At 28.2% G+C, this 15,722-nt stretch overlaps 3 protein-coding genes across 4 annotated transcripts in view; 2 read left to right on the forward strand and 1 right to left on the reverse strand.

Annotated features, from left to right (window-relative positions):
• Positions 1 to 1,785, forward strand: part of LOC108687666 (polyadenylate-binding protein 2-B-like) — a 2,530-nt gene extending 745 nt beyond the window's left edge. Inside the window, exons 2-7 of the mRNA XM_018193569.1 lie at positions 425 to 561; positions 658 to 772; positions 902 to 969; positions 1,085 to 1,326; positions 1,481 to 1,573; positions 1,712 to 1,785. Of these exons, the coding sequence (XP_018049058.1) occupies positions 427 to 561; positions 658 to 772; positions 902 to 969; positions 1,085 to 1,326; positions 1,481 to 1,573; positions 1,712 to 1,745 (687 nt within the window). The 5' untranslated portion in view covers positions 425 to 426 and the 3' untranslated portion in view covers positions 1,746 to 1,785. The remainder of the gene's footprint in view (positions 1 to 424; positions 562 to 657; positions 773 to 901; positions 970 to 1,084; positions 1,327 to 1,480; positions 1,574 to 1,711) is intronic.
• Positions 1,786 to 6,383: 4,598 nt separating this feature from the next.
• On the reverse strand, positions 6,384 to 11,932 carry LOC108687657 (protein zyg-11 homolog B-like). 2 transcript variants are annotated; one of them, XM_018193559.1, is made up of 10 exons: positions 11,436 to 11,932; positions 11,043 to 11,272; positions 10,739 to 10,913; positions 10,476 to 10,670; positions 9,976 to 10,373; positions 9,701 to 9,846; positions 8,493 to 8,881; positions 7,268 to 7,637; positions 6,818 to 7,157; positions 6,384 to 6,598 (listed from the first exon to the last, which is right to left on the reverse strand). In XM_018193559.1, exons 2-10 carry the CDS (start codon positions 11,176 to 11,178, stop codon positions 6,453 to 6,455), a joined length of 2,295 nt encoding a protein of 764 aa, XP_018049048.1. In that variant the 5' UTR covers positions 11,179 to 11,272; positions 11,436 to 11,932; the 3' UTR covers positions 6,384 to 6,452. The 2 variants fall into 2 exon arrangements, with proteins under 2 accessions (XP_018049048.1, XP_018049047.1); XM_018193558.1 differs by having other exon boundaries at positions 10,739 to 10,976.
• A 2,539-nt stretch (positions 11,933 to 14,471) lies between these two features.
• LOC108687719 (splicing factor U2AF 50 kDa subunit) overlaps positions 14,472 to 15,722 on the forward strand; it is a 5,583-nt gene continuing 4,332 nt past the window's right edge. The window contains exons 1-2 of the mRNA XM_018193641.1: positions 14,472 to 14,592; positions 14,990 to 15,236. Coding sequence (XP_018049130.1) covers positions 14,571 to 14,592; positions 14,990 to 15,236 — 269 coding nt within the window. The 5' untranslated portion in view covers positions 14,472 to 14,570. The remainder of the gene's footprint in view (positions 14,593 to 14,989; positions 15,237 to 15,722) is intronic.

Raw genomic sequence — 15,722 nt, forward strand, 5'->3', positions numbered from 1 at the left:
ATATATATATGTGTATATGTGTGTGTATTATTTAAATTAAAGAAATGCACCCTTAGTTTTTTTATCAAAAGATGATGAACTTATAATTCTGATATAATTAGTATGTGCTGACTATATAAAAAGTATAGAGAAAATGAACAGTATATGTAAAAATATTACCGTATATTTCTTGGACTATTAATTAATACATAACATATTTTACATGTTTATTATTTGTAACTTATTTTTTGTGGCAAAGAAAATATAGTTTTATATATATATATATATAATATGTAAATAAATTACAATAGGAATTTATTTTTATAACAAAAAATTTACATATGTAGGAACTCCATAATAATGGTTTCTTGCTTATAATTTTAAAAGTATTAATTTCAATATAATTCTTTTTCTTATAACTTCCATATACCTTCACGTATTTCAGAAATGTCTGAATCCGATCTATTAGCTGGTGACCACATTGATGGTCTAGATGGTCTTGAAAATGGCCAAGATGGAGATACTATTATGCAGTGTGATGGCGTGAAACGTGATTTAGGCGAAGCAAACGTTGACGATCCTGTAACTGTTGTTATTTTTTACATTTTTTAGTATATATACTCATAAAATTCCTTTTATATAGTAATACTTAACTTATTAAATATTATCCATAACTAGGAATTAGAAGCGATTAAAGCACGAGTAAGAGAAATGGAAGAGGAAGCTGAAAAATTAAAGCAACTCCAATCTGAAGTAGATAAGCAGATGAATATGGGTAGTCCACCTGGTATTAGTAAGTTTCTAAGTTTGTGTTTTCTCTATTAAAAAATATGTGTACAGAGTGTCTGATAAAGATTGTAACAACAATTAACACACATATATACACACATAAGAACATTCTTATTATCACATTTCATTTCAGCAAGTCCATTAAATATGTCATTAGAAGATAAAATGGAAGTTGATAATCGGTCCATTTATGTCGGCAATGTAAGTTCACTATAATGCATTCATGATTATGAAATTTATAGCATAATTTCTTATAAAATGTATTTTGTAGTGTATGATAATGTTGCAAAGATTAAAAACTTGATTTCTTTTGTAGGTTGATTATGGCGCTACAGCAGAAGAATTGGAGCAACATTTTCATGGCTGTGGAAGTGTCAATAGAGTTACAATCTTGTGTAATAAGTTTGATGGTCACCCTAAAGGATTTGCTTATATTGAATTTGCCGAACGTGATTCTGTACAAACCGCAATGGCCATGGATGAGTCTATGTTCAGAGGACGTCAAATTAAAGTAATGCCTAAAAGAACAAATAAACCTGGTTTCTCTATGACAAATAGGTAATTCTTTGTTTTATAAATAACATGTTCTAATTATAATTTATGAAATGATAAAAACTTATAAATAATTATTAATTGATATTATATGTCACTCAAATTTCTTTATTTGGATCTTACAACCTCGACACTTGTATTTCATTGCTTATATTTATAGGGGTCCCAGAGGTGCAAGAGGCTATCGAGGTATGGCTAGAGGAATTATTCGCGGTAGTGCATACTTTGGATACAGGCCTACAAGGCGTCCTAGGTAATAATTAATTTCTATTCGATTTTGCTATCTTCTAATGAATACATTAGCAATTTTTATAATATCTTTGTTCTTTAAAAAAAAAAAAGAATTTGCTTTGTCTTCTATAAGTTCTATTATTTCATTTTTTTTTTGTAGGAGTTACAGACGTGGTTACTATATGCCATATTGACCATTTTAAAGTGTGGCAACATTATTTTACAAGTGTCAAGGTAAGTTTTTATTTTAAGTAACGCATATGATAATTCTTATTTATTGCTCAAAGAAAAGTTCTCAGTAAGGGGTAATTTAGTTTTTCATTCAATAATTAATAGTTTTATACAATAGGTTTTTAAGAAATATAAGAAAATAAATTATTTGCAAAAGAACATTTCTTTGAATATTTTTAAATTTTCTGGAAGTTTCTGAATTTCATGCATTAATATAACTCAAGGAAAGGCCAGAAATGCTTGAATTTTGACGAATTATAGTTGAATAAAAATAAATTAATACAAATGTTTATATACATATATATTATATTAAATCAAAGTTGTTTAATTAGATGTTTTTGAATGATTTTTACTCATTTCTCTTTTGTTTAATTTCTTATTTCATGTTAAATATCAAAATAAATTGTATTTATATATCGAGAGAGATACAGCCTTATATCTATTAGGACTATTCAAATAATCAAATATTCTTTTAAGTAATATTTTTCATAAACGAATAAAAAAAATAATATCGAAGAATATAATTTACTGGTCATTCCTCCACATGACTTAGATAACAAAATTATGATTTAATAGTAATTATTCTTTAACTTCTAATAAATTTAATTTTTAATATAATCTGATGTATCTATATGATCGAACTTAGTATATAACAAATATAACAAAATTAAAATTATGAAGAAATTAACAGTATATTCTCTTTATTCATTGGATATAATGAAATATGATATCTAGATACATTAGTACTGACACTTGGCCATAATAAATATCTATACTGAAAAAAAAATGTTAAAATGTATATAAAGTTACAAAATAACATCTTATTTCGTTCCTACATGTGGCATTTTTAGTCTAGCTCGACTAAAAAAAAACTTTAATTCCAATTAAATATGCACATATTTGCTATTTCACAAATTGAAAGTATAGAATATGGCCTTGTGAGATATAATTGCAAATTGTAAGTTTTTGTGAAAAATTGATTAACAATTCACACAAGAAACTTACAAACATGTATGTCATCATGCATTGTATTAAAAAAAAAGCGGTTAAGATATTTAAGTAAATTCTTATGATATGTCCACAGAAAAAAAAACTGATACGAAGGGAAAAAAAAAGAGAAAAACATCATGTCAAAAGAAAAAAAGATTGGACAGATGGGCACAATTAATTATATTTGATTTAATAATTATCACATAAAGCTACAAATGTAGAACAGCGATCATTCACTATTGTAGTTCAATAAATTTTTTTAAAGAGTTTGATTATTAAATTTTATTAAATTGAATTTTGTATCCGCCTTAAAACTTTTCCAAAATATTTTTTTTACATATTCATATATATTTCAATTATTTTATATATTTGATGGAAATACATTTTGATTAAAAATACATTTCAAAAGATATTTAATGAAATTATTTAACATAAATAAATTTTAAGTCTTATATTTAAATATAATTACATTATTATTATTGTAAATAACATTATAATATATACTATAACTACAGACGTTATATAATTAAGTATTGAAATATTTTGAATTTAAATTTCAATTCAGTTTTTGCAAATTTATGAAGTATTAATTACTAACAGTCTAACGTACTTATATATACATATATGCAAGATATCTAAACTTCAATAAAGTTAATACTACATCATTAAGTTTTCATAAATATATTACATATGTGTGTTTATTAAAAACAATTATATTCTTAGTAAGTAGCTCCTACAAATAATACAATATTATTTAAAAATATATATTTGAAAATTTTTGTGTACACTTAAAAACAGAAACTGAAAAGCACTCTATTGATTTTCGTATAAAAGAATAACATATGAAAGCATATTTGTATTTTAATGTGATCTTATTTTTACATAATGTGATAGACATAATTATAAGGATAATTATATATAAGGATGTATGTGTTGTGTGTTAAGGCTGATACAATAGATTATAGAACAGAATATTATAAAATGTAAAATTGAACTATTAAACATTGATATCTGAATATTAATATAATGCCATCTGAATAGATTATTATTTAATTAACTACATATATAGTTTATTTGATAAAAAATCCTGTCAGTTCATAAAAATGTGAAACTATAAAAAAAATTGAACTACAAAGTGAATGTCTAGAATAATATCACATAACTATAATTTGTAGTCAATTTTGTATGCATGATAATTGAAAGTTGCGCCAAGAAATTACGAATTGTCATAATTGCATTGTACGAGATGTTTCGATTGCACATTGTAGATTTTTTGTCATGTGCAACTTTCATTTACTCAGTACTAACTATACATCTTCAGTTTTATCTTAAACATATTGCTACTAATTTGTAAGATGCGTGTAAAATATGTTCCTGCAATATTGATCCATTGTGTGCTAAGGTGTTAGGAGGAGTGCCGACTTTCAACATATTTATGAGACACATTTCGTAATGTTACTTCCATGTCGCTAAGTATTTTGCAGGTGCAGCGCAGCATCAGCATCAATTGAGTGATAATTGATACAAATTTCATGAACAATTTTTACGTTTCATTAAGGGAAAAAAAAAAAAGAATTAAGATATATGTGTAACATAAAATGTAAAATTAATGAGTGGTAAATAAAGAATTTCTTGGCTAATATAGAATTTTAGATATTTTTTAATGAAAAGAGAAAGAAAAGGATGCATTTTTACACATCTATTTATTTAAATTTTATAAAATCAATACTACTATAGAATTGATGTGTAATAATGCAATTATTAATCCATCAAAGAAAAAGCATATATAAAGGCTGGCATAGCAGTTTATTAACATTCAGTACCATTCAAATTGATATTTCTTACATTTTAAATGTCAACATGTAATGCATCAGAAGAATAAATTTCGTTTATATAAATTCGTAATATTTTAATAACAGATATAATTTAATATTAATATGTATTTCTCTTTTATTACAAACTCTGATTTTTGTATAATCTCTGAAGGCATATAATACACATGATCAATTTTCAAAATGTTTTTATTAATATTTAATAATGAAAATTTTATAAAGGATATTTATTAACAAAATATATTGAAGATCTGAATTTGAAACAGGCTGCGTTCGAAAATATTACTCAAATGCTTCCGATGCCTTGAATTTATCATCTTGTTCTTGTCCAACATAATCCAAAGCATCGAAGGCATCCGAACAATGTTTTCGAACGCAGCCACAGTATGACAAAATAATTATTTTAACACTTTATTTCATATATATGTTCCTTCGTTGAACTATATAGCAAAATGAAAGTTAATAGGTTAGCCTAATTTTCTGGAAAATGCAAAAAGTAAATTGTATAACATATAATATACAATTTACTATCTCAGTTTATGTGATTCCAGATTAGATATACTGATCAATATGAATATGAATTTAAGAATAGTTTAATAATTATACATCTTTTTATAATATAATAATGTCAATACATAAAATTATTCATTCAAACATCAATTTTATTAAGCATGAGCATATGTATAAATTGTATAAAACAATTAATTTAATACAATCATGTTTTCTTTTTGTACTATTAATCATTAAAATATAAATCTAATGTAAATGTAGAAGTTTGAATTACAAATATTTTAAATGAATAATTATTTTAATTAATTGTTCTTCCTACGAAAGTAATTAACTAGACTAGAATCTGAGATATAAATCATAAAGATGATCATCATTTATTAAATAAATTGTAAAAATAGAGATCTTAAAATAAACATAATTGATTAATTCTCCTACTTTCTGTAATAATTTTAACGTAATTCTGAGGTCGTAAATAACATTTTAAAATAATATCAATAAAATACATAATAATATACAGAATGTTCTAAAATTTGTGAATCAGAATATTACAGCAAGAAAGTTTGGACAAATTTAAATAAAGAAATTAATATAAATTTTTATTTTAAGCAATAGTTTCTTGAGATATAAAAGTTTAAATATGGCTAATTATAAAATATACGTTTGTTTGTATGTCTGTGAGTATTAATGAACGTGTTGAAGTGCGCTCACTAATACCACCACATACACGATTCTGGACAGGTAATCATCTAAATGTAATCTGTAATTAACCATATTTATATAAACTCTTATTACCTAAAGTAATCTAAACAATTACTGTCTAAAATAAAAATTTATAAATAACTTAATTTTTCTTAGTTTATTGATCCCCTACACACTCCCGAAATTTAGTCATTTAAATTCGGGATACCCTGTATGTAATTAAATGAATTATTCAAAAGAATAGTTTTCTTTTCCTCTTTTTCAAATAAAAAAATTAATTTTTTCTAAAATAATAAACTTGCTTTAGTTTTATTAGTTTATCTCATACAACTATTACTAAATAATTTTGATAATTTTTGAAATTAATTATATATATAACGCTGTGTGATGCAAAAAATATCTATTTCTCAATTCAGATCTTCAATTCAGTCACAATGTCAACTCAATTATAATTAAAATTTTGGATTTATGGTTTTATGTTTGTTGATTGTAATCTGTTTTTACTGTAATTATATTTATGACCATATAATTTTTATATTCATTTGGTCTAAAGAACAGGATATAGGATTTCACTAAGATAAACATTGACTAGTATACCATGTGGTATTTAATTTTCAAATTGGAAAGCAAAAACTATCGTTAAGAGTTTAATTCAAGCGTTTCCAAAATTGATTGACATAAACTTTGCAAATTCGGTTGTGTTGTATATTCTGTATGTGTTTTTTCCAATTGTTTTAAAGTTTCTACTCCTCCTTCTCTGATCAACATCACACAATAACGTTTTGCTGAAAATAAATATTACGATATGATTATTATTACGATACGATAATTATGAATTATTATGTATAACTTATTTATTTCAATAATTTTCTCAAAAGTCTTAATTTCAAAATTTAAAAAAAGTTACAATTTTGTATAGTTAATATATATCTAATTATTCTCCATTTTTAAAATAAACTAATTCTTAAAATTTATATTATGTAAAACATTATTTTTAAGCTTACGGTTTTTTGTGCACACGTGATGAATTGCCCATACTGCCCAGAGTTGAACGGGATATGCATCTGTACAACGTAACAATGGGAAAAATGGTTGGAAGCTACGATAAGCAACCATTTCTCCTTGTGGTGTTTGCCAATGAGTTACAGCATGAACCAGTTGATCCAATAATTGCTCCCTGCTCGGTTGTGATGGCATACTACACCAAGATCGAGGACCATCACTAAGTAAATGTGCAGCGATACCAGCTGCGAAATAAGATACATCAATGTGCTCGGAATCAAGCAGCATAGAAAGCATTTTTATAAACCGAGGTTGCATAAGTCGTGGTCTTAAATGATCGACCTAAAATACAAAAAAATAAAAACATGATGCAATGTTTCACTAAACATACAATATACATATTTTTATATTACAGAATATATTATATATTCATATTGAAGATCGATACAAACCTCTGCTATGTTGTTTAACAAACCAAGAACTTTAGTTTCCACACTAGATTCTCCTTGGAAGCTATCCAACACTTCAAGAAATAACTCCATTCCACCTTCATCAAGAAAAACCTTGCATGTAGCAGCACTCTCATCCGTTAAATTCCAAAGAGCGCTTAATGTAAATTTCATTGTAATATCTACTAATTTGGATTCAACCTTAGATCTAACCATTGCAAGCAATTTCAACATATATTGCGGCTGTGCACCAAGCATAGACGTTTCCAATGTTGATATTTTTGCTGCTAATATCGAGCAAATAGCCACAGACATACGATTCATGGATGCATCATCAAATGTTGACAAGCAATTCATAACTAATCTCGCGCATCTGTTAAATTAAAAACTTGTAAATTAAAATCTTTTTTTATTTATTTGTATGTCACAAAGAGAGAGAGATATAATATCCATATACTGAAATTTCAATATTCATATATATAGATAGTAATATTAATTTACGTTTTATTCATTTAATATGCGTAAGAAAAATTAAACCTATATAAAGAAATACTTTTATTTATTTATGATAGTATATAAATTTATTGTGATTTGAAATAAACTACTCTTTTAATTTGGTGTTTATAACATGAAAATGAATGAAGATGTAGGAACAATTTTGAATAATTATGAGTTTAAATAAGATTAGAATATTTTATTAAAATATAGTGAATCAAAGAAAAGCAAGTTTTATAACAGAATAAAGTATCTCTTTATGTTTTGCGTAATATTTAAGTTTAAATATTTAAGTTTTATTACACAAGATAGAAAGATTGAATAAAAAATGATCGATAACCTTTGATATATGTAAATAAGTGACATTAATATATATTGCTAATATCATTGCTAAATCCAAGACTATTCAAGTATATATGTGCACATTCTCTTTTATCAACTTCCATTTACAAAAAATAGCATCTATTTTTATTATTTATTTAACGTAATAATATTGTTATTGAAAATTTGCATATTACAGCAAATAATACATAAAATATTGATAAAAAGTTTAAAAATAAAGATATTGAAATCTCAGAATATTTAATTTCGAAATTATAGATTCATGTACAGGGTGATCCATTTTGATCAATCCAGTAAATTTTCTCCGAAATTATTAACACGAAAAAATTTCATAGAAAATTGACTGGATTGATAAAATGGATTGCCTATATATATAAATTTATGTAAATACCTATATTTGTCAAATGCAACATCCTGCAGAATTCTATCGCTACACAGGGTCAATAATGTATTCTTTTGAAGTTGATGATTAGTTGGATATGATTCCATTGCTAATAATGTTAATTCGACTATTTGTTTAAGTATTGATGGATGAATCATAAGAGCTAATTCACCCTTTGTAAGATTATAGATACACGCAGTAGCTGCCATTTGTACACGAAATTCCTGTGGATGTTCTTTCATTCCAGGTAACACTAATTTTATCACATCAACTCGTGGTTCAAGAAAATTTGGTGTCAAACGGAATAAGTTAAATAGACATTTTTGAAGATATATTGGTCTGTATGTATACCTCCTAAGAGCTTCCAAAATTTGAGATTCTGTTGCTGTACCACTGATCTGAAGCAAAAGACGAGATAAAATATGTATTATTTCATTGAATTGCATCTATCAAAAGTTTTTTCCTTTTCTTTATCAATTAATTGTTGATTATTGTTATTTAGTTCGCATATTTATACTTTTATTTTTTATTTGTATAATATATAAATAACAAAATTTCTAACAAAAAATAGAAAATTAATTTTACAATTAGCAATTTTTTTTATATTTGCAAATGGAAATTGATTTGTTATGGAATACATATTTCATAGAATAGATGTACGAACAATTAATATATCAAACACCAATATTGTAATAATTTTTTTATAACACATACAGACATGTATAGTATATACAAGAGAATATTTATCTTTAAAATTTAACACATTTTAAGAAATAAATAAATGACCAATACATGTGGTACACTCATCAGTTAAAAAATTATAATACTTTTTCGATTCAGTTTCAGAATATAATCTTCATGTTGCAACTTTTTAGCTGATGAATGTACAACATGGAATAAATTTAACATTTTTAATTATCGGATTGTCGACACATGATTTGAAGTATAAACAAACGTCTAAAATGCATAAATTAATATTAAACCGAATGAGAACTACTTTACTCGTAATGATATAATAATATTATAAATTTAAGGGAAATAATATAAAAGAGATGAAATATGTCAAATTTTGCATAACTAATAATAATAATAATGAATAAGAATACTACTACATATCCATACAAATATACAAATACAATGTAATAAAAATATTCCAATTTTTCAAATAATAGAGTGTAATCTTGCATAGCATTAATATCAATATTATGTCAACTTACAACAAGTTCAGATCTATAATCCTTATGTGTTGAATCTATAAAACTTTCATCGTAACAAGCATCAGAATGTACTAATCCCAGAAATCTCAAACGTACATGTGATGCAATGAAATTTTTTAAATCTTTCGGATTTATATCATCTTTACCTATGTAATGTTATACTTAATGAAATGTCACATTAGTATAATTAACTAATAATTTATGAAATGCAACATGCATTATCAGATTACTATGTACATATATACATAATTATTATTATATATTGCATTACTCACCTGATAAGTCTAAAGTTGTTAAATGAGGCATACAATTCAAAGTTTTTAAAAAGTCTGTTATTTTTGGTTTAGCAGGTGCAAAAACTTCAAAACCATGTGGATCTTTCTCATCGGAAATATCTAAATGCCTTAATTCGTTTAGCTCCAGCAACACTGGTATTAAATTTCCACATCCACTTATTTTTAAATTATACATATTTAATGTCCTTAAACGATCTTTACATTTTTTCAACGGTGTTATATCGTCAACTCTTGTACAAGATATATCTAAGCTTTCTAAAAGGGGAAGATCTTCGACTACTATGTCCAAGCCATGTTTATTAAATTCTGTTCCTGAGACATTCAAGGTATGAAGTGCCTTTAATTTATTTAATGTTGCGATATCTACCATGCGTTGTCTATAACAAGATTCATGAAGATATAAAATTATAAACTATCATAGTTTTTATAAACTATCATAAAGAACTTCCATTATTCAATGTGTTAAGAGTTATAATAACCTTGAAAAATCCATAAAGCTTCCTTTAGCTACACTTAGCGACCTAAGATTTTGTATACTCCAATCGCCTAAACAACTAATTAAATCATTAACAGTGATTTTCAGACCATTTACTATTAAATCTATAACCTTATGCTGCTTAAGAACACTTAAACCTTTAGCTGACAATGTTGATGCATCTTTCAATCGTACGTGCCTAGAAAAAAATTAACTGTTACTATAAATCCATTTTTATTTCTTCCAAATATCCTGAAATCTCATCACCTCAATCTAGTGGTTTTTGAATCAAAAAGTGTAATTGTCAAATCAGATAATGTGTTCTTCTCACATAGGTTGGATAATAATTGCTCTGATATTTCGGCCGGCAAGAAGGCATCCGGATGTCTAAAGGTAAGCCGGGTTGGTGAGCTGAAGGAAGCATCGTTAGACGATGTTCTACCTGTTGCAGTATCAAAAGCAACTTCTGTGCTATTACTGTTTAGTGTACAAATATCTTGTTGATCTAAAATTTATGCTGTTTTAATTCTGCAAAGTCTGTACACCACTACTAGTTTTATATGTTACTTACCAGAGACAGAACTACTACTCAGAGTATTGGACAATACTTGAGTATTATCACTAAGGTGAATCTTGCACAGGCCAAGAAGGTTACCGCAGATAAAATCAATGCAAACCTCCTGGAGACTTCTCGGAGACTCAAACATCTTATGTTTCTACTGTCATCCGTGCGATAATCTTTAGTCCTTTATTCTATCGACTTTCTAGAGAGCAATGATCCATGTATTCACAGTTCCACACCTTGAAAATATAAGAATAGAAAAAACACATGAGTCCTTCAACATCAACATTCTAATACTTTAGACAAATTATACCCTCGCACCAGATTATATCGTAATCACGTCATTATAAATATGATCATAAATATAATAAAAAAAAAATGTTCCTTCTCCAAGATACATACATAGAAATAATGTCATGTGAACTGGATAACAGGCATCGTGGTCGCATTCCTCGCGCAATCAAGCACTTCCTACAAGAGTCAAATCCCAGCGGAGGTGAGCAAATGTAATTCCGCCAGCAACGTTTGGATAACAGGATTTTAAATAACGATTATATAATAATAATAATAATACAATTCTGCACGCGGAAGCAAAGGAATGCTCGCGCACTACTCGAATACGCTACTTGTCGCGCGTCGAGATCGAGAGTAGCGTGATGTGTCGCCACGAATATACGATCGCGTTGACCGTCAAAATCCATACAGGAAAAGCTCAACGTCGGATTCTCAGAGAGTATGCAATATACGCGCATACGACTTTGCGAAACGATTTCGCTAGGACAGCCACGAGGACTCGCAGATTCTCATCTGTGATGTAGACGCCATTTTGACTCGTCAAATATCAAAACAGACCAAAAAAAGAGCGCGGCCGTCGTTCGTTGTCGTCATCGTCGTCATTATTGTCGCTGTCACCAACTGTCACCGCGCGATACAGCGTGACTGTGGGGTGAGCGTGCTTTCACGACTCAGCTGATTTTAATCACTGCATTAGAAATTAAAGTTAACTATCGATTCTCGCATAAGAACGAGACTCCCGGACTCTTCCTTGATTCCCGATCTCGTTGCAAATAATAATATATATTTACTCAATGAAAGGTAGTGAAAAAATGGTGAGATAGTGAAATCTAAATATGACCGAATTGTGACGTCCGTTAGCGCTGCTTTATTATCTATGTTAATCGCAGCCACGCGGGCGATGCTCCAATTTTATAATTATATAAATATGTACAGATTCACCGATAAAATGCTATTAAAAACAGTCGATCTTACGGAAGTTGCGTGACTTAAAATTTTAGCGATTTCAACTGAGATACATTAGTGTTCATTGATGCATATAAAAGCTATTATAAATTATTATCGTAAAGATGGATTTAATAATAAATATAAAATATCCAACATGAAAGAAAGCTCATAACGGTCAAAGCTGGATTTTTAGTGTTTAAATAATTCCATGTGATTATATATCATATATGTTGTCATTTGAATTGCGCGCTGATTTGATTTTTCGAAATTCGGCGCGCAGTTCAAAGGACGTATCTATACAAGATGCATAGAGAGCGACAGTACCAGGCTAATTTCTTGAAAAATACACATTTTCTTGAAAAATGTTTCAGACAAAAGTTGACAAAAGATTCTAAGGCCCGATTGCACCAACGTTACTTTGACTTTAAGCAAAGCTTAAAATTTTCTGTCTCTCTTTCGCTTTAAAACGAGACGGAAAGAATTTTAAGTCTTACTTAAAATCAAAGTAATGTTGGTGCAACCGAGCCTAAGTGTCGCATTTCATGGTAGTATGACTTTAAATAATATTGTCAAAATTATATAAATCACCTTAAAATTTTTTAATGGGAACTATCGTTTTTTAGAACATATTCTTGTAACTGTCAAGAGCTTTAATTAAAAACATTATAAAGTTAATTTTCATTAAGAACTTTGCAAGTTATAAGACTTGAAAGTATTGTTTGTAGAATGATTGAACATAACAGATTATTCATGCCTACTGATTGATTAATCCGTATCTACAATAGGTTTTAAGCCTTAAACCATAAGGAATGGAATCATAATCTATATAATAAAACAATTATTCTCCTTCACTCGACTGTAGTTGGTCAATTTTTTATCTTAAGGCTTAAAACACCTATTGTAGATCCAGACTTCAAATCAAATGCGAGGAGAATAATCGATTGCGATTTGTCCATTTCTTATGGCTTAAGACTTAAAAATCTGTTGTAGATCCGGACTTGGACTGGCGTACCATGAATGGAAATTTACAGCGGAACGGAATAGCGCAATCAATCATAATTCTGCACTCATTACTCTGCTTTCTTTTCTGCGATTGTGATCTGCGAGTGTATTGGTTGCTGTTCTGTTTCACAGTAAATTTCCATCCATGAGACGCCAGCCTTAGGTATATCCATACAAACTTGCATAGCTGCATAAACGTTTGCATAAAGAAAATTATCCAATCATATTTTTTATATGAAAACGTAAAATGACGTGATTGGATAATTTTCATTATGCATACGTTTATGCAATTATGTAAGTTGTATGGATATATCCTTAAGCGGAAAGCACAAATTCTTGCATAATATATAATATGTAATACATAAGAAAATATATCAATCATTGTCTTTTGTTTCTTTCTTTTCCATAAAATAAAGAACTTTGATTGGTTGAATTTCTTTTGCTTTATGTGTTATGCAAGAATCTGTGCTCCCCGCTTAATAGTCATTCTACAAAAAGTCATTAGTCATAAATCAAAAGTTAGAAGTTAGAAATTGACGATTGTAATTGGTTAATTTCCAACTTCTAACTTCTGATTTATGATTAATGACTTATTGTAGAATGCGTGTAGTTGAATGCAAGAAGAATAATCGACTATGGGACAATCGATCGATTGTTACATTGGAATTGATCAATTGCATTTGCTGTTCAGCAGAATTGGTCAATCACGGTTGACACTTAATAGATCAATTAGGTTAATCAGAATTGGTGAGATCGGCCTTATGATTTGTCCATTTCTTATAGCTTAAGATAGGGAGCATAGAAAATCAGCCAATCAGAATCCTTTATTTTATGGAGAAGAGGAAATAAAAGAAGGAAATAAAGGATTTTGATTGATCATTTTCTTACGCATTATGTGTTATGCATTATGCAAGAGTGTGTTTCCCGTTTAAAGCTTAAAAATCTATTGTAGATCCGAACTTACAGTCGAATGCAAGGAGAATAATAGATTCGTCTATGGCTTATGGTTTAAAAACCTATTATAGATCAGAGCTTAAGCAACTTTGTGATTTTGCTAATTTAAACTCACTCAATTGTCCAGTGCGCAGTGTAACATGGTCTTAATTCGACTCTTGTTGGCCTTGGTGTTCGCCATCTTGAAGTTGCGTGATATTTCATGGCCGTGCATCTCACATATATGTTCCAATATTCTCTCGCCATTTTGGAAAAGGAGGTTCATCAAGTAGTTAATGTTCCTGGAATTTGTTATTTTTCAGCGTCGTGCATTTCCTCAGGTGAAGTAGTGCATCAAAAATGGGTGAAGATTTTAATGGAGGTGAGTAATTTAATAAGTTGACGTGTTCCACTCTCAAATCATTCCCGCGATGTTCCCGCGTTATTAACTAGCCAACCGATCTGTTTGCGATGAGTATGTAATGGCCGAACACGAATTAGTAAACAGTTTAAATAATTGATTTTCGGGCCTTTGTTAATTAAATATTAAATTTATTTAAATTTTTTTATTGTATTCGTATTACAACAAATTTATGCAATTTGAAATATTTGTACTTAGATAAGTATATTAGTATCTATATATTAAGAATGTATTGTCTATTTTATTAAATATTTAAACATGTTTGTTCGATATTAAGCATAGTGATATATATACCAATAATTTACAGGTAAATTACTATTATATTGATGATCAAGTTATATTAATTTTTTATATCTAGATCGTGATAGACAAGATCGTGATAAAGACAGAGATCGTGATAGAGATCGTGATAGGCGGCACCGATCACGCAGTAGGGATCGCAGAAAGCGCTCTCGTTCTCGCTCCAAAGATCGCAGAGACAGAAAAAGAAGTAGTTCGCCGAAGAAGAGTCGAAGCTCTAGAAGAAGAAAGCCATCTTTGTATTGGGATGTACCACCACCTGGTTTCGAACATATTACTCCTTTGCAGGCAAGATTACTTATACCTTAGATTCTCTTGAAATTACTTTAGATATGTATTTGTAGTGTTGAGTTTATAAAATTTGTATTTAATCCCTCATGATCTTCAATCTTTTTTTTATTATCAATGAATATAATTCTTTTTTGCATGCCTCTGACTAAATTTATAATACACACGAAATATTATTAATAATATCTTATCAGTGATAAATATCATGTTAATAATCATATACCTTATTAAAAAGATGACAGCCTCATGCACCAAATATATTGTTAATGCAATAGTTGCTATCTACTATTTCAACAATTTACAAAATCGTATAGATACGTTTGTATAAAATTATATAACTTTTATTTTTTTTTAATGTCCTAGGGTACTTTAGCTCTAAAAACCTATAGATAAATGTTGTTGTGTATACATCTGTGTGTGCGTGCGTGCGTGTGTGCGTGCATGCGTGCGTGCGCGCGCGCGTGTGTGTGTGTGTGAGATGTATGTTCTATATATATATATAT

The sequence above is a fragment of the Atta colombica genome, unplaced genomic scaffold (genome assembly GCF_001594045.1).
Source record: "Atta colombica isolate Treedump-2 unplaced genomic scaffold, Acol1.0 scaffold210, whole genome shotgun sequence".
NCBI lineage: Eukaryota > Metazoa > Arthropoda > Insecta > Hymenoptera > Formicidae > Atta > Atta colombica.

What these genes read in the sequence shown, in the direction of transcription:
- LOC108687657 (XM_018193558.1), bottom strand. Translation starts at nt 11,178, where the DNA reads ATGTTTGAGTCTCCGAGAAGTCTCCAGGAGGTTTGCATTGATTTTATC. An exon ending in AGCTTTATGGATTTTTCAAG is followed by an intron (nt 10,374 to 10,475) that starts GTTATTATAACT and finishes ATCTTGTTATAG; the next exon opens with ACAACGCATGGTAGATATCG. An exon ending in AACAACTTTAGACTTATCAG is followed by an intron (nt 9,847 to 9,975) that starts GTGAGTAATGCA and finishes AACATTACATAG; the next exon opens with GTAAAGATGATATAAATCCG.